The 19503-nt window shown below is 41.6% G+C and overlaps 1 protein-coding gene and 1 pseudogene across 1 annotated transcript; one reads left to right on the forward strand and one right to left on the reverse strand.

The window, feature by feature from the left end:
- Positions 1–514: 514 nt before the first annotated feature.
- LOC110518512 (uncharacterized) lies at positions 515–8438 on the forward strand. The gene is made up of 8 exons (XM_090202564.1): positions 515–640; positions 6135–6253; positions 6386–6431; positions 6558–6655; positions 6798–7282; positions 7391–7602; positions 8035–8137; positions 8272–8438. Exons 1-8 carry the CDS (start codon positions 515–517, stop codon positions 8436–8438), a joined length of 1356 nt encoding a protein of 451 aa, XP_090058690.1.
- Positions 8439–11338: 2900 nt separating this feature from the next.
- Positions 11339–18518, reverse strand: LOC149976649 (uncharacterized; annotated as a pseudogene).
- Between the last annotated feature and the right edge of the window lie 985 nt (positions 18519–19503).

Below are 19503 nucleotides of genomic sequence, written 5' to 3' on the forward strand. Positions count from 1 at the left end.
ATATAAACAATGTATTTAACTTGTAAACCAAGGTTGGGTTAGTTGGTCTAAGCAACATGCACCTGGATAATCGCGTCATGAATCGGGACGGGCTCCTACGTCCTCATATACACATTATGACATAATACAGAGTTTAATCTTTCATGAAATAAAGACATAGAAGCATACCCATTTATACAGGTTCTACACATTCCATTTCTCCATGGCAATAGAATGTAAACATTCTATTTTGCGCCAAACATCGCCTGCAACTCAATTCTAAGTGCAGCATATTGGACGACTCCACAGTCATTGATCATTCATTGATCAATTGATCATCATTGATGATTGATTGATCATCATTGATGATCATCATTGATCATTAAGTCGTTCCTGTTATCTCTAGAGCATCCCGTATATCTAAAGCGCTGCATTTCTTCCCCATCTTACCATGGATATGGTTTGGTGCATTCCGGAGTTCACTTATGGTCCCACAAAGGTAATCTTAGGAGAAATTAATTTTAGCATACTGGAAATGCCTGTGCATAATGTGCATAACAAAGCATCAATATTTTCATTATCTTCAAAGGAATTCTGTAGAAGCAGCCTTTATTTTCAGACTCTGCAGGCCTGCTGGGAGGAAACATATTACAATAAACAGGTAAGATTCATCCCACAAAAACATAAACAACAGAAAGAGAGTTGTATTTCAAGACAGTTTAGAGAAGGTTCTTAATATCACTTGCAAATTGTGAGGCATGAGTAGTTGTGAAATGTTGCGAGAGGCCGTTCTGAAAGCACATGATATGGTATTTCGTGGCACGGTCTCACACCTTACCTCATCTTGCAGAAGAAGCTCATGGTTCACTATCTGCTGCTCCAGAGTCAAGGCCAGGTCCCATGATTGTAAGGGGAACAAAAGCAGTCACTCAATGTCTCTCCCAGCAAAATTATTACATTTTACAACTCAGAGATTGTAACAATACTTTGCGGGACGAAGCAAGCATGATCGTAGCTCAGTCGCTTTGGGTAAAAGTTATTACTAAATGGCTTATATACAGAACCGGTGCAGTGGTGGAAGAAGTACCCAATTGTCATACATGACATACATGTCATTTTCTATTAAGGTATCTTTACTTTTACTCAAGTTAAAGTCACCCAGTAAAATACTAGAGTAATAGTCTAAAAGTATTTGGTTTTAAATATACTTAAGTATCAAAAATGTAATTGGATAAAATATACTTATAAACCTATAAATCATTTCAAATTCCTTATATTAATAAGCAAACCAGATGGCACCATATTCTTGTTTTTTTTTTCATTTATGGATAGCCAGGGGCTCCAACACTAACATAAATGACAAATTAAGCAGATATAGATTAGAATGTTAGATTAGAACATTGTACAAGGTTATTGTCCATTGTGCCAATGAAGCTGTTATGCTACACCCTCGGGAGTGTGGTGTCAGGAAAATAACCCCACGCTCAACGTCAACAAAACAAAGGAGATGATCGTGGACTTCAGGAAACAGCAGAGGGAGCAACCACCCGAGCCACTGCATGTTCACCCTGCTATCATCCAGAAGGAGAGGTCAATACAGGTGCATCAAAGCTGGGACCGAGAGACTGAAAAACAGCTTCTATCTCAAGACCATCAGACTGTTAACCAGCCATCACTAACATTGAGTGGCTGCTTCCAACATACTGACTCAATCTCTAGCCACTTTAATAATAAAAAATTGGATGTAATAAATGCATCACTAGTCACTTTAAACAATGCCACTTTATGTTGTCTCACAACCAAACAGCCCCAAACACGGGGGATGAAAATAGTCCAACAGAATACACGACCAGGACAAACACGTTCTTCTACTACATAACCGAAGGTCACAATAATTAATCCCGCACAAAGAAACAGGTGGCCAGCTGTCTAATAAAGCCCAACTAATGATTCACGAACAGGTGCTAACAATAAACATACAAGGAGGGGGAGGAAAGACAATCAGTGGCAGCTAATAGGCCGGTGACGACGACCGCCGAGCGCCACCCGACCGGGAAGGGAAGCCACCCTCAGTCGGACTCGTGACACTTTTACCAAATTCAGTTTGGACATTTGGAACAGTTAGCAGGATAAAGTCCAGCGAACGAATAGAGTACCCACCACATGTCTGAACAATAAAAATGCCCAAATAAAAAAGTAGTAAATCCAAAATGGCTTTGTAAATAAAAGTATACCAGTGACTGAGCCTACGAGTGACTAGAGAAGGCCAGCCAACCCTGGTATACAAAGTGCAGTGGTGCGTAAGGGTTTTGCAGTTTAAAATAAATCTCAAAGTGCCATGGTAAAGGGTGTCAATTGATCTCAAACACTGAGCGGAAGCATTCATATATAAAATATCCCCATAGTCTAGTAAAGGCATAAATGTAGCTGGTACTAGCCTCCTGGCTTCAAAAGAAAAACAGGCCTTATTCCTAAAATAAAATCCAAATTTCAGCTTCAATTTTTTTGTAAGTTGTTGAATATGCAATTTAAAAGAGAGGCCGTCATCAATTAAAATTCCAAGATATTTATGAGGTTACAACCTCAATCTCCTTGCCCTGACAGGTAGTAATAGGCGAAAGGTTCAGAGATCTATTTCTTTCATTGGAAAACACCATTCGTTTAGTTTTGTCAGTATTGAGGATAAGCTTCAATTGACACAAGGTATGTTGAACAGTATAAAAAGCAGTTTGCAAGTTCTGGAAAGCTTTTGTAAGAGACGAGGCACAACAGTAAATAACAGTGTCATCAGCATAATTTTGTGCATTTTGGACATTTTTGTCTAAATCATTTATATAAATAGTGAATAAGAGAGGACTAAGTACAGAGCCTTGGACAGACAATTTAACAGACATAAGCCCATCAAATTGAGTGCAATGAGTGAGTGCACTATCAGACCGATAGTTAGCAAATTATGCAACTGCATGCTCTGAAAGACCTGCACTCGACCATCTCTGCCTTAGTATAGCATGATCAACTGTATCAAAAGCCTTAGAGAGATCAATAAAAAGTGAGACACAGTGCTGTTTTTTGTCAAGGGCTTCAGTGATATCATTTAAAACCTTAATGGCTGCTGTAATTTTGCTGTAATTGAGATAGTAAATAAAAACGCTTCTAGCTGTTCACTCACAAGGGTTTTAAGTATTTTCACCAGGGGTGACAGCTTTAAAATTGGCCTATAATTATTTAAAAGAGTTGGATCTCTCCCTTTTAAAAGTGGTAGGACAAATGCTGATTTCCAGATCTTTGGAATTTCATTACATTCCGGGGTTAGTTTGAACAGTGGTTCAGCTATGAAATCAGCTGCCAGATTTAAAAAGCAGGGATCCAAAAGATCAGGACCTGGATTTATCTAAGGATTTCAGGGCTTTACGTACCACCTGCACTGAGAATGGCAAAAAGCTAAAAGTTTGACCAGCTCTCACTGGTTCATCCACACAGGGTTGTACAGAGACAGAGGACACTGAATCAAACAGCCTACCAGATGATACAAAGTGCTCATTGAAACAATTCAGCATTTCAGTTTTGTCATATGCAGCAACAGAGTCCTTAAAAATATTACTGTTATCAGACATAGACTTACTAGCCTTCCAAAACTTTCTAGGGTCATTCAGGTTATCAGTGGTAACAGACATAAAATATTCAGACTTGGTCTTCCTGAGAAGAAAATAACACTTGTTTCGTAACTGCCTAAAAATAAGCCAATCAGCATCAGAACATGATTTCCTTGCTTTAGCCCAGACTAGATTACGGTTGTGAATAATACAAGACAGCTCAGAAGAAAACCATGGATTAACCCGCCCTTTAACCCCGAACCTGCGGAATGGGGCATGTTTGTTTAGTATTTGGAAAAAAAACATAATGAAAGAATTTCCAGGCAGTTTTCACATCAGGGATAAACTCAATCTGCTCCAGTCAAAATAAAACAAATCATGAAAGAAAGCCTGCTCATTAAAACACTTCAAATTTCTCTTACGAATAAAACGTGGGTTTGTTTTAGGAACCTTAGTATTTCTAACAGCAACAACAGCACAATGGTCACTTAAATCATTACAAAAAACACCAACCGCAGAATATTTATTTGGAACATTTGTCAATATCAAATAAATCAAGGTAGATTGATCTGGGCATTTAAGATTTGGGCGAGTGGGTGAGTTAATCAACTGGGTAAGATTCATAGAATTACAAAACATTTTTAAATCATCAGACACTGGCTTTAACCAACACCAGTTGAGATCACCAATCAAGATAATTTCAATGTAAAGAAGTTTAGACATAAGGTGCGTCAAATAAGAAAATGCATCACCGAGAGCACAGGGGGGTCTATGACAGCCAATCACAGTTATAGAGAGACCCTTTGAAACATCAATATTCAAAGCAAGAAATTCCAACTGTTTACATATAGTTTCAGACTTTCAGGGCCAGGGTTAGGTTGCGCGTTACCTGATATCAACAAAAGAAGAATAAGAGGCACCTCGGTTTAATAACCTTGCTCGGCTTCTTTTTTTTAAGAGACCTACCACAAGCGAATTCTACAAGTGTATTTGCAGACAATACAAAACAGTCATTTAAAACCATTAGACTTTGTTAGTGACACAAATTCGTACTGTTCACATAATGCCACAAATACTTCAGCACTTGGATGAGTGGACCGAGTGAAAAAGAGCGAGTTCCTGCAGACAAAATGTCTAATGGACGGGAGAGCACATTGTCAGATGTACTCACCCAGCGCAATGTTCGTTTTCTCCAGAGTTCAGGAAAGTCAGTGCACAAAGCAATACCACGAAAATTGTCATTTTCTCTGACAAATGTAAAAAATAGAGGCCAACGAAGGTAAGGGGAGAGAAGGACATGAGCCTGAATGTGAGTATTTGCGCGTGTGAGTAGATTGGGTGTTGAGGTCGTAGGTACAACTGTAAGGAATTCCGTTCTCAAATGTCTGTTTAATGTGAGAAACAAAATGAAAAACACCTGTTAGACCATTACGATGCGGACTGTCATGCATTTTTACTACTACCAACAAGACAACGAAGTGATACGTGCCATGGAGACTTAAAACGGATACTTTCCTAACACCAAAAGTTCCCACGCTGACAGATATTGTTTACTACACTATTATGCATACAATCCAAGTCATACGTTTATTGTCATTCATACTCTTATTTTTAACCGAATATCTTTGCAAAAGTGTTCATTGTGTCAATTCAGAGCTCAGAAATATTGGAATAATGTGCTTAAGGGGACTGACTCTCAAGGCGCACAACAGGATAACACAACAACCACATTTTAAATTGACAATCATTGCTTTAAAAGGATGTGGTCGATATATTTGTATAGGCATATATAAACAATGTATTTAACTTGTAAACCAAGGTTGGGTTAGTTGGTCTAAGCAACATGCACCTGGATAATCGCGTCATGAATCGGGACGGGCTCCTACGTCCTCATATACACATTATGACATAATACAGAGTTTAATCTTTCATGAAATAAAGACATAGAAGCATACCCATTTATACAGGTTCTACACATTCCATTTCTCCATGGCAATAGAATGTAAACATTCTATTTTGCGCCAAACATCGCCTGCAACTCAATTCTAAGTGCAGCATATTGGACGACTCCACAGTCATTGATCATTCACGACTTTAAGTCGTTCCTGTTATCTCTAGAGCATCCCGTATATCTAAAGCGCTGCATTTCTTCCCCATCTTACCATGGATATGGTTTGGTGCATTCCGGAGTTCACTTATGGTCCCACAAAGGTAATCTTAGGAGAAATTAATTTTAGCATACTGGAAATGCCTGTGCATGATGTGCATAACAAAGCATCATTATTTTCATTATCTTCAAAGGAATTCTGTAGAAGCAGCCTTTATTTTCAGACTCTGCAGGCCTGCTGGGAGGAAACATATTACAATAAACAGGTAAGATTCATCCCACAAAAACATAAACAACAGAAAGAGAGTTGTATTTCAAGACAGTTTAGAGAAGGTTCTTAATATCACTTGCAAATTGTGAGGCATGAGCAGTTGTGAAATGTTGCGAGAGGCCGTTCTGAAAGCACATGATATGGTATTTCGTGGCACGGTCTCACACCTTACCTCATCTTGCAGAAGAAGCTCATGGTTCACTATCTGCTGCTCCAGAGTCAAGGCCAGGTCCCGCCCCATGTCACCACGGAGCACATGAGCATCTGGCTGGTGTCTCAGGGCAAAAAATCCCTTAGGGAGAGGTGAGTACCACGTCAGCACTCACCTTCACTGCCATTCCCTGCCACCAGCAGCACTCCAGGAGGTGTGGGTAAAATAAACAACAAAAAAATCAGAAGCCAGGAAAGTTGAATTGCTCTGTGTTTTATTTGAAGGGTGTGGAAAGAAACCCTCGAGGAAGGAAACGACCTCGCTTGGCTGGTAAGAGAATGAGAGTTAGAGACATACTACAAGTTAGTGAGCTCTTTACTAGCCTTTCAACAACAAGTTAGCACAGCAGAATAGATCTGTTGTGAAATTACATGAATGGGACTTCCCATACTGCAGGCCTGGGAAGTAAACACTTGCCTAAAAATTATGGACATAGAGCACGAGGCTTTCTGCAAGCTCCGCCGCTCCATGCACCCCACCTTGCCAGCTGACACGTGAGTTCCATGTACTGCCTTGCATATGACTTGATCCAGTTATCTACACTTCTGGAACTATGCAGAAACAGACTAAGACAGTGTTCACTGTGAATACATTGCACATCGTTTAGCTTTGTCTTCTCCTTTTTGTTGATTTCAGCGATCCTAAGGTCCACAGCATCATGGAGAGAGCTGTGAGGAGCATTCTGGGCGAGCAGTCCAATGAGCCCCGTAGTAACCTGCTCAGCCCATCTGAGGTGGTGGTGGAGGTGGTGCCCAGAATCCTCCTGGCCCTGTGGCTTCAGCCAGAGGAAGGCCATTCAGAGCACCCAAACCTTATAAGTGGGATGGCCGTGGGCATGGTGGCGGCCGTAGTGGAGAAGCTCTCCTGCATGTTAAAGGACCCTTCCCCTCACATCCCTTTCTCCCGGGCTGCTGTTTTTGACTCTGTGCGGTCGATCCTTGGGAGAATCAGTCAGTCCTTCTCCACCGATGACCTGCAGAGCCCTTTTTATATGAGCTCTGTCTGTGCCTTTGTGGCATACAAGGTGCAGAGCTGCATCCAGCCCCCTGCAGCCACCCTACCAGTCCTCCCTGTTCTCGCGGTGGCCATTTCCACCACACTACCAGCTGACATCCAAGCAGGTGAGTAGCAATGATAGAGAACACTCTGACAGATGCCTGTTCTGATGACATCTTGGTGCCTTGTAGTAGTAGAACTCATCAGGATTGTTGTTGTCACCCATAATACAGACCCGGCTTCTTCCCACCTGGAGGTTGTAGACATCACCCCTAACACAGAGGCAGATCACGCCTCCTCCCACCTGGAGGTTGAGGACATCCCCCCTAACACAGAGGCAGACCCAGCTTCTTCCCACCTGGAGGTTGAGGACATCACCCCTAACACAGAGGCAGACTCAGCTTCTTCCCACCTAGAGGTTGTAGACATCACCCCTAACACAGAGGCAGATCACGCCTCCTCCCACCTGGAGGTTGAGGACATCCCCCCTAACACAGAGGCAGACCCAGCTTCTTCCCACCTGGAGGTTGAGGACATCATCCCTAACACAGAGGCAGACTCAGCTTCTTCCCACCTGGAGGTTGAGGACATCACCACTAACACAGAGGCAGATCCGGGTTCTTCCCACCTGGAGGTTCAAGACATCACCACTAACACAGAGGCAGATCTGGGTTCTTCCCACCTGGAGGTTGAGGACATCACCCTTAACATAGAGGCAGACCCGGCATCTTCCCTCCTGGAGGTTGAGGACATCACCACTAACACAGAGGCAGATCCGGGTTCTTCCCTCCTGGAGGTTCAAGACATCACCACTAACACAGAGGCAAACCCCGCTACTCCCAACCTGAATGTGGTGGACATCACCCCTAAAACAGAGGCAGAGCCCATCTCTTCCCTCTTGGAGGTTGTGGACGTCACACCTGAAGAAAGGACTCTCACGATGGCCGTCTTTGCCACTCTGCCAGCTGACATCCAAGCAGGTGAGTAACACTTAGAGAGCACTCTGACAGGTACCGTTTGTCATGACATCTTAGTAGAACCTTTCAACTGGCCAGTGTTAAGAAGCTACGGTTTGCATTTGTTTACATTCTGTTCCTCTTTTTTCCCTTTCCAGAGGATGTTGCTGTGTTCATCCCGGATGTCACCCCACACGTCACCAAGGACGTAACACTGGATGTTCCATGCAGAGCTAGGAAAGGGGCAGTCCTGCGATTATTTTGCAGGCTTTGGAGGGCAGTGTGCTGCTGCGCTTGCCACAAGGAAGAGGAGGAACAATATTAATTATTCATAACACCTGCAGAAAAGGGATTGAACCATAGACCATTAAATTATTCGCATTTTAATGTAATTAAATTCTGCTTTTCTTCTGTTTACTACTTAATTTCAGAACTTTTCTATAAACTTTCACTTTGCAAGTGTGGAGTAGGTTGTGTAAATAAGTGGGAAACATCACAATTTAATGCTTTGAATAATTTACTTTGTCCATTTAAAAAAATATGTATTATTTCACAACAAAAAAACGGAGGGCGCTCAACCAACGTTGTGTTGAGGTGCAACCAAAAATTTGAATCATCATAGAAAAGGAAAAAGCCCAACTCTTGCTCACTATAAAAAAAATGCATTGTTTTATTCAAGCAAGGTTAAAAGATTAACGTTTCGGCCTAGTCTATGATGATACGCAAGTTTTGTTTGCCCAGTAAAAGGGTGACCCAGACTCACCCTGGTTCTTGAGGGTTGAAGACAGTGAAAAATGATCATTAAGTAAATGGAACTTTTCAATTATTGAATAAAAATCTTTAATTAACATGAATTTAAATACAATTGACTTGAGGATTAGAGGCAGGCTGACTGGCTAGCCCTGAAAGCCCTCTGCCTCTACCTCTGTGTGGTTCATCTCAACCAAGAGCTTGTGTGTGTTGTCTTTCTCTCTGTGGGTGTGAATCACAATGACCTCTCCCTCTGCCTGCCATTTGGCTAATCAGAAGCCTTCTGCTCTTTCTTGCTCACATGAATAGGAGGAATGGCCTCTGGGGTAACCTCCTCCTCTATCTAACGCCTCTTCCACCTCCTCTTTCTGACTGTATTTGACTGAGGTCTCTCCCTGGGTGTTGGATAGTTCCTCCTCCTCTATGTCTTTGTGAGTTTGGAGGGAGTTATCCTGTTCCGGCTCCCTCTAAGGGTGTGCATTGTAAACTTTTTCGGTGTGTTGAGGGGTTCAGTGGTTTTGGAGGGAGTCTGAAGTTCGATCTCTAGCGATGAGTGTATGGGCTGTCCCGTGGTGGTGTCCCCCTCCCTTCTAAGGAGGAGCCACTGAGACATGTGATGAGGCCAAGGAAGATCACTCTGCAAGGACGGAATAGGACAGATCAGAACACTGCTGCTCATTCATATTCAAACACACCTCAGAGTACAGACACAAACATGGACGCCCCTCCCACACACACACACACACAATGAACTGTATCTGAATCATACATTTGACAGCCACATGTATTGACCCCCCACACCCCTCAAACATGTTGAGTCAATTCCAGAAGCTGGAATGGTGCTAGAATGCAGGTGCAGTAGGGCCTAGTATGTAATGATGTGATACCATGTGTACCCCATATCCTGTGTTTGTGTTGATGTTTTTTAAAATTTTATTTAAACAGGGAGGCACACTGAGATTAAACATCCATTTTACAAGAGTCCCCTGTAAAAGCTGTAAAAGTTCAAGTCATATTGAACAACTACCATAGAGAACCTTCTCTACATAGGAATTGCATACCATGTTTTTTCCATTCATCAAAATAATACTTTATTATCAATCAGCAATTACTTACCTAGATAAGGCCTCAACAAGGCCCCAGTTAATGGTTGAAAATAACTTATTTCAGTGCCAATGAGTTACGCTGAGTGTATAAAACATTAAGAACACCTGCTCTTTCCATGACATATGCTGACCAGGTGAATCCAGGTTAATGCTATAATCCCTTATGGATGTCACTAGTTAAATCCACTTAAATCAGTATAGATAAAGAGGAGGAGACAGGTTAAAAAAATATTGTAAGGCTTGAGACAATTGAGACATGGATTGTGTATGTGTGTCATTCAGAGGGTGAATGGGCTAGACCAAATATTTAAGTCCCTTTAAACAGAGTATGGTAGAAGTTTGTGTCAAGAACTGCCATGCTGTTGGGATTTTCACGCTCAACACTTTTCTCTGAGTATCAACAATGGTCCACCACCAAGGGAGGGAACTCAATAGGAAGGTGTTCTTAATGTTTTGTTTACTCAGTGTTTTTCAATCCCTAGCATATACTTTCATTTGTATGCATACTGACACTGTAAATACACAAATTATATTAATGTTATCTACAATATATTATAATACCGTAAGCCTCCCTGCTGCAGGGGCATTTCCTCCTAAAATTTTGAGCTGATTTTCTTCACTTTAGCAATATTTTGTATCTTTGTTCATTTTCACATTTATTGTGTTTGGAATGGCACTGTTACTACAGGAGATGATGCTGTCATAAAGTATTTGATGTAAGTATGTAGGATAATTACCGATAATGCTCACTGACTGAACATTCAAAATTACCATAGCAATTATTGACGCATTCACAAGCCATCGGAAACTTGGAACCTCAGAGTTAAAATTAATGTAAGTTTTTAGCGTAGAGCTTCCTACTGGATGATTCTGATACTTCACAAGTGGAAAACTTAAAATCGTAATTCAATAATGAGTTAGTGAGTCAGAAATGTCAGAATTTCCTAGTTCGACTTGAAGGGCCTTCTATGACGTAGGGCAGGTCAGTAACCAAATTGTTTTACTGTGCCAAGTCGCACACAGACTTTTATGGTCACACAAGTTGCCACTGGTGGATTCAAAATGAGTAGCCTAACAATTATTTACATGGCCCCAGGTACATTTGCAACCAAATTACTTTTCAGTGAGAAATCAATAATAGTTGCACGCATAGGGTAACAGTCAGCAATTTACAGTGAGCAATGAGCAAGATAAGCATAGACGGGAAGTTGACAATAGCTTATTATTAGTGTAAATAAATTGTATTTCTATGGTTGCAGTCCTCAAAGATTGAATTGCATTGAATTGAATCAATCAGATCCAATGATTTACAGCCCGTAGGGTGGGGTACGGCTAGTCATCATTATTATAATCACCATCTCAATCATTATCACCATACCATCATAGACTTATTCTTCTGTACCTGAGACTCATCTGACACTACCTTAGACATGGCAGTCTGCAACTCAATACACTGCCCCTGCATGGTGTTCAGCATCCCCTGCATGTGGTTAATCGACTGCTTAACATCGTTCAGCAGGATCTGAATCTCAAGCCTGCAATAAATCAGGTGGTTCAACATACTGAGATGACGAGAGGCTTCAGACCATGCCCATTGGACCATCTTTAGGATTCTTTCTCACTTAACACCAATCTTATTAGGAATGTAACTTTGTGCAGAAGATGTTACTATAGTGTTTAGAAGAAAAAAAGTGTACTTTGTCAGGTGCCAAAAGGATGACGGCATGTCTCCCTGCTCCAGTGAGCTCTGCTGGCATATCTGTTGGAGCAACAGGAGCCAAATTAGAGGAAAAATATCTATGGTTGTTCAGCAATGAAACGTTCATGGCAAAATGGGGATTGTCCTTCCCTGTGAAAAGAAAAACAGCTGGGGTTTACTTTCTCACTATTAGATAATGTAATACCATCTTTAAACCCATCAGAAGTGTAGTGCTTACCTCCATGAAAATATTGGTCCATGTTATTTATGACTGCATTGTCCCAATATTGACACCTAGTTCCAACTTGTGATGAGGTCTTGATGAAACGATCAAGTCAACATTTTGTTAGACATTTCAGAGATAGCATTAACAATTGTACATGAGACAGTGCTTCCAGATATTGAGGTATCTTCCTTCTGAGGTATGTAAAACAAATCTGGTGTGTGAGTACTCACATGAAAGGTATCCATGATTCTAGATTAAGCCAATCATGTACGTGATAACCATCCTATGGGTCAGCAATGGAATGATTGCTACACAGCTTTCAGGAGACTTTATGTCTTGGGCCTGGATGAATCATTGAAATACAAGTAATATTGTGAATTTGTGATGAATAATTGCAATTGTAATTAGGAATATTCCATCAAAGTTATTTGTTTTGACAGTCAAAACAACTAACTCTTACGATTAATCACTTGACTGGAGTAACTTGAGTTCGGAAGTAAAACATTAAAAGTAGGCTATAGCTTGATGCATGTCCTTACCTTGGACAAGCCTATCCAAAAGGCCTATCCAGTTCTGCTTGAAGATACCTTTATGGGCTTGTTTACTAGTCTAGGTGTTTTGTATGTCTATGTTTGCCTAGATTGGTTCTCAATTAGAGGCAGCTGTTTATCGTTGTCTCTGATTGGGAACCATATTTAGGCAGCCATATTCCTTGGGTCATTTGTGGGTGATTGTCTATGTGATGTTGCATGTTTGCACTCAGTGTTGATAGCGGTCACGTTATTTTGTTTGTTTCGTGTTCATTCGTCTTACATCAAAAGTATGTATTCACATCACGCTGCGCTTTGGTCTCCTTACTACGACAATAGTGACAGTTACTTATCTTGAAATTGTTATATGCAAGGATGAAAACAGGAGTGAATTGAACTTTAATTAACCCCATTGAGAAAACAAAGAAGAAATTGAACCTCTGGTTGATGAGAGATATTTAGTTATACGGTCGGGTTTTATTATCCAAAGCTGAAGGGTTATCCAGGTCGGTTTATGTCTCACCCCCTAAAATTGTAAATGACTTAGATAAGATTATTTATAGTTTTATTTGATATCCACAAAAATTATGCGGATATATTGAAGCAACACATCAGTCAGGAAGTTAAAGCTTGGTCGCAAGTGGGTCTTCCAAATGGACAATAAACCCAAGCATACTTCCAAAGTTGTGGCAAAATGACTTAAGGACAACAAAGTCAAGGTATTGGAGTGGCCATCACAAAGCCCTGACCTCAATCCTATAGAATATTTGTGGGCAGAACTGAAAAAGCGTGTGCGAGCAAGGAGGCCTACAAGCCTGACTCGGTTACACCAGCTCTGTCAGGAGGAATGGGCCAAAATTCAGTCAACGTATTGTGGGAAGCTTGTGGAAGGCCACCCGAAACGTTTGACCCAAGTTAAACAATTTAAAGGCAATGCTACCAACTACTAATTGAGTGTATGTAAACTTCTGACGTGATGAAATAAATAAAAGCTTAAATAAATCAATCTACTATTATTCTGACATTTCACATTCTTAAAATAAAGTGATGATTCTAACTGACCTAAGACAGCGATTTTTTACGAGGATTAAATGTCAGGAATTGTGAAAAACTGAGTTTAAATGTATTTGGCTAAGGTGTATGTAAACATCAGACTTCAACTGTACCTAGAAGTGCACACTACTCTTATTTTTTTATGTATCGTAAAAAGTAATATAGTCAACTATACAACTTCTACTACTACACTTTATATCATCCAATAATATATAATGAAAAACACTCAACATGAAGAATTAATGCAATTATGTTCATTTCAAATATTTATTTTGAAATATAGATTAGGTGCTCTTCTTTTTATAGCAGGAAGTAAAGGGACTGGACAAGGCTTTGCCTATAGCTGAAAACAACCTGGAAATGAGCGAACGCTTCCTTAGTTTCTTCTTGGTGGAGCATACACTCTCTGTTAGGCAGGATTCTTGATCATCGACAATTGCTGGGGAAAAAACATGTAAACATAACATTTTCTTTAACTTACCCTAGTTAGTGTGAAAAATGTGTATTGCATTATTATTATTTAAATTGTAATATTCTACATAATTTACAAATGTAGGGCGGCAGGTAGCCTAGCAGTCTCAATCCGCCTATTTAACGCAGAAGTGTTACATAGGCCCCCCCAGGGCTTAGACTGTTTAGTGCCAAAAAGAAGTGGAAATATATATACATATAAATATATTCATCAACTTATATCTCTCAGATTTAAGACAGACACTTCAGATCCATGTAGTGAATCTGTTATTCAATGCGTTTGTAAGGCCAATACAAACCCCTCGGGCCAGACAGGGCTTAGACTCTTGTGGGTTAAAAAGCATGATCATTACAAAGGTCAAACTCGTGCTGGAGACAATAAAAGGCCACGCTAAAATGTGCAGTTTTGTCACACCACACAATGCCACAGATGTCTCAGAGACAGAGACAGAAAAATAGGAGCAAGGAAAAACGCTGGTTGACTTGTTTTGAGGGAGCGTGCAATTGCCATGCTGACTGCAGGAATGTCCACCAGAGCTGTGGCCAGAGAATTGAATGTTTATTTCTTAACCATAAGCCGCCATCAATGTCGTTTTAGAGAATTTGGCAGTATGTCCAACCGGCCTCACAACCACAGACCACGTATATGGCGTCGTGTTGGCTGTAGGGTTATGGTGTGGGCAGGCATAAGCTACGGACAACGAACACAATTGCATTTTATCAATGGCAATTTGAATGCACAGAGATATCGTCACGAGATCCTTAAGCCCATTGTCGTGCCATTCATTCACCGCCATCGCCTCATGTGCATGGCCCCATGTCGAAAGGCCTGCATACTCACCAGACATGTCACCCATTTAGCATGTTTGTGATGCTCTGGATTGACGTGTTCAACAGCGTGTTCCAGTTCCCACCAATATTCAACAACTTCGCACAGCTATTGAAGAGGAGTGGGACAACATTCAATAGGCCACAATCAACAGCCTGATCTACTCTATGCGAAGGAGAAGTGTCACGCTGCATGAGGCAAATGGTGTTCACACCAGACACTGACTGGTTTTCTGATCCATGCCCTTACCTTTTTTAAGGTATCTGTGACGAACAGATGCATATCTGTATTCCAAGTCATGTGAAATCCATAGATAAGGGCCTAATGAACGTATTTCAATTGACTAATTGTAACTCAATAAAATCTTTGAAATTGTTGCATGTTGCATTTATATTTTTGTTCAGTACACATTTGAGTGTATTGACTTACCTGTTTTACTGACGGCAGGGGTCTGGTTCTGGGAAGGTGTTGGAGTGCAGTGGTTCTTCTTGTTGACCTTTTTTGTACACTGGGTAACAAAAAGTCATTTATACAGTAGGAGAAATTGCACACAAAAGGTATCAGCGTTTACCATCATACTGTACGTAATGAATAAAAATAATCTTTATAATTTGTATTTTGATGACATATGTACCTTTGGGTTGAGTCCACAGAGAGAGCTGAATCTTCCTCTCTTCTTCTCCTTTCTACCAGTTGTTGGAAGCCCAGAATTACCTACCTCGTCACTGCCAAGTGCATTGTGTGATGACAACTGGGTCATGGAGGGAGGTGAAGAGCTAGCCTCATTTCATTTAGTTAGTAGTTCCCTAGTTAATGATTTGACCAGGGCATCGTCAAATGCATAATCCGTTGACTTCATTGCAACCTGGAGCATCTTCTCTGACCCGAATTCTTGAAGAAGCCCCTTGTAGACAGCATTGAAAATCTTTTTGATTTTCAAATTCTGGGGGTAGGCTTGAGTTGCTTCAAGGCCTGAGGTGCCACAGAACTCAGACAGGATCCACTTTGTGAGAACTCTTGATGTTTCACCAATGTTAGAGGATTCCAGTAATGTGATAGGGGTGATCATTGACAGCAATCTAACAATCAGTAAAAGTACCAAAGAGGTGTAGTCATTGCTAGTAGAGTCAAATGATGCATGTGTATCAGAGTCCATGGCTGATGGAGTTGATGGATGCACAGAGACACTAGACATCTCCAGATCTTTGTTTTCCATCTTGGATTCCACCTCTCCTAAAACTTGAATATCCACAGTTCCACCGTTGTGTGTGCTGCTGCAAGACAGAGAGGGTCTAGGCAATGATTTGGCACTAGACTGACGGCTAGTGGTCATGAGAGACGGTCTGTCAGAGTCAAGTGTTCCAGCATCAGTTGGGGACAACCCATTGATTATGTTCATCAACTCTGATTATTCTTCTGATGAATTGGAGGCCACAGAACAAGTATCCATGACCTGATTGACCATTATATTGGTGAAAAGGCTCTTTGTGTCACAGTAAACCTGTGATGAACTAATGGAGATGGCAGAAGAGCTCGGGATAAGCCGACTTGTGTCCTGCAGAGAACCATCAGAAATGACAGTTTGGCAGAAATCGGATCCTTGTGATGGTGGAGGAAGCCAGAAGACAATCTGCTGTAGCAGACGTTTTATTGACTCCGTAGTAAAGGAGTACACAAGGTCAAATGGAAACTCCCTGGATTCTTCAGAAGCATTCAATCCTGTCTTCAGCTTCAAAAGAATAGAGTCAGACACGCTCTTGCCAGCTGGCACAAAAAGAGCCTGGGGGGTGTTGTGACTTTTTATGAGCTCATAAACTTTGTCAGTGAGCTCGTGTGAGAAGTTCTGAAGAGTCTCGCAAGTCTTCTTGTAAAAGAAGTGACATCATCTGCAGTGGCTATGTGTTCCGTATCTTCTCTTGGAATGACCTCCATAACAGTGTCAACTATGGCAGAGATGGTTTGCCTTGTGTAATTTGTTGACCCTTGTGAATGAGTTGAGGAGTCACTCATATCAATGACCAAACTCCTAATTATAGGACAATAGCTTACAACAGGCCACTCATTGGGGACTGGAGTGCCTGGAAGAGAATTTGTAAAATCACTCTGGGACCCTCTCGTCATAGCAGAGGTGATGGACAGGGAGCACTTTGAGGAAGATGGCCGGTGTATCTCGTGTCCATCAGTTCTCACCATTTCAACATCCTCCAACATGGAGCCCACGATGGAACGAGTCAAGAGGCCTTTCTCTGAGGTGCTCATCCTCTCTGACATAGCCACTCTCCTCTGGATTGTCATCAGAGTCTGACTAATTAAAGCTTTGGAATAATTTACCATGCTGGTCTGGCTGCCTTCATGTTCACTGTAAGTCATTTGTGTAGAATTAGCTGTTCTGCATATGGATTTGGCATGTTTGGGGGCCTCAACCACATTGTCTAGGAGGACCGGTTGTTGCTGGGCAAATTATCTTTCCTTTCACATTGGCCCCATTGTGAACACTGACAGGAAGGGTTGAAGCTGACAGGGATCTCTCTAACTGGCCAGACAGTGAGGATCTGACTAATGACCTCCTTGGTACAGGTTTGAAGGTCCGCTTGGATTTCAAGAGAATCCCTATTACAAGTCACCTGAGAATCTAAACTTTCACTAGGAGCCTGTTTGAGAGTCTCATCATGTATTGGTGTAACACCATCGATGACCTTTACAGAGTCTTGGCAGGGAGTGAGAAACCGCCTCAGCATTTCTCGAAATCTATGATATATAATACGAGCAGCAGAAAGGGTGCTCACTTTTGAAATTCTGACATTTTCAGAGTCATGTGCCTGCATGGACTGAACAATAGTCTCCACATCTGTTACAAAAGTGTCCAGCAATTTAGATGCTTCAGAGTCTCCCAGTAAGCTGTTTGTAAAGGGGTTGACAGATCTCAGAGTTTCACTCACTGCCTTTCTAGCCTTTGTCTGGAAAGACACACTGGAGAGTTTCTTCATATTTATAACTGGAAGACTCTGTGTATATTCACTGTTGGTGGTGCTGTCCTGCAGACCAAGTGGAAAAGTGAGATGGGAGAGACATTGTTCACTGTCTAACAACTCAGATGGTGAGGCGGAACAAGAACTGGTGAAATCATTCAAGTCAGACATGATGCCATCCACAAATAGAATGGCCTCCAGAGACTCTTCAGAATCACACTCTCCAACAGAAGATGAGAACTTCTCCATCACCTCAGTCTTATACAAGACTAGAACCTGACTGGCAATCGCTTTTGTGGTGTCAAGGAGGACTTGGTCTTGCAAATACTTTTTGAGAGCCAAGAGAGGTTTTGGGGTCTCACTTTGTCCTTTTTGTTCATTCATAGATGAGGGGGTTATTAAAAGTGGTTTACAAGAAATGGAGTCCGATGTGTCAGCCTCACCATTACTGGAATGACCGACGTCCAGGCACAAAGTTGGAACCATTGTGAAATAATATTTTGTGCTCTCCACAAATGTACTTGAGAGATCCACTTTTTCTGGACAGGTAAGAATCCTCTTCAGCGTATTTTTCATGTCATAGTAACAACCAACAGTGTAAGACCAGATCTTACTCTGATGGTTTTCAAGAATAAAAACCATTGATTTGATTTGATTTGAGAAGGATCTGCTCACTCTGTGCTGGAGAGCAGGATGCCCTGATGGACAATCTTACCTAGTCTATGTCTGAAACAAAGGTACTTACCAACTCAGAGGCCTCAGGGTCGATCATAAGGTCTCCGATCTCAACTATCCTAGGAGTTGGACTAGATGATGTAGTGCCAGAACAACATGATGTACAACCCCTGAATCTTTTTAACGATCTCCCGGATCGATTCAGTGGCCTTGGTCTGAAACTCCTCAGTGAGTAGTCTGTCCATACTTTGTGTTGACAGACGAAGACTAGATTTGGCACCATTGATATTGAGGTTGCTCTCTCCTTGTTTTAGCATCTCCTCAGAACTTTTACAAGATTCAAGCATCTTCATATGGTCAGCAACAACACAAAGCAGTTCCCTCTTGTCGGGTTCATTTTCCTCCTTATTGCTGAAGTTCAAAACAGTGCCACTGAGGGCTGTCATGACCTGTCCTGTTAAATGTGTCATATCCACCTCAACACCATCCTCTCTGAGAACAACACTCTGCTCAACACTCTTCCCATTAATATACATCTGAAGTATGTTGGAAACTCCAGACACCATCTCCTCAACCACCTTGGTGCTGGAGACACCACCACTGGCAAAAATGACAGGGGACATTCGCCCAGAGACGGGAGTTTGGATGGCCACAGAGATTATGGAATTGACCTTCTTTGACACTTCTCCAACAATAACCCGGGATAGACTTTGAGTGTCTACCTGGCCCTCTCTTTGGATACAGAGGACATTGTTCAGCGACTCTTTGAAGGAATCCTAGACACCAGTGAGGAGACTGTCCTCAGTGATCCCAAAAAAGTCCCTGAGTGGCTCAGATGATATAGACTCACCATCTCCCTGAGTATTTGGCAACACTGTCTGATACCTTTGAGAATACAAAGCAAACAATACAGCATTCCATATTGCAAGACCTTGAGGATTTGCTGCTGCCTCTCTTGCGAACCTTCAGGTTTGTGCTAGAGGATCTCTCTGATTCTGTCAGAGACTTGCCGGATACAGGAGACACATGGCTGTATATCCGTTCAAAACGGAAAATTGCAGGGATGATGACCTCCAGGATGG

This window comes from Oncorhynchus mykiss, chromosome 16 (assembly GCF_057628025.1).
Source record: "Oncorhynchus mykiss isolate SJ-2025 chromosome 16, ASM5762802v1, whole genome shotgun sequence".
In the NCBI taxonomy this organism is placed as follows: domain Eukaryota; kingdom Metazoa; phylum Chordata; class Actinopteri; order Salmoniformes; family Salmonidae; genus Oncorhynchus; species Oncorhynchus mykiss.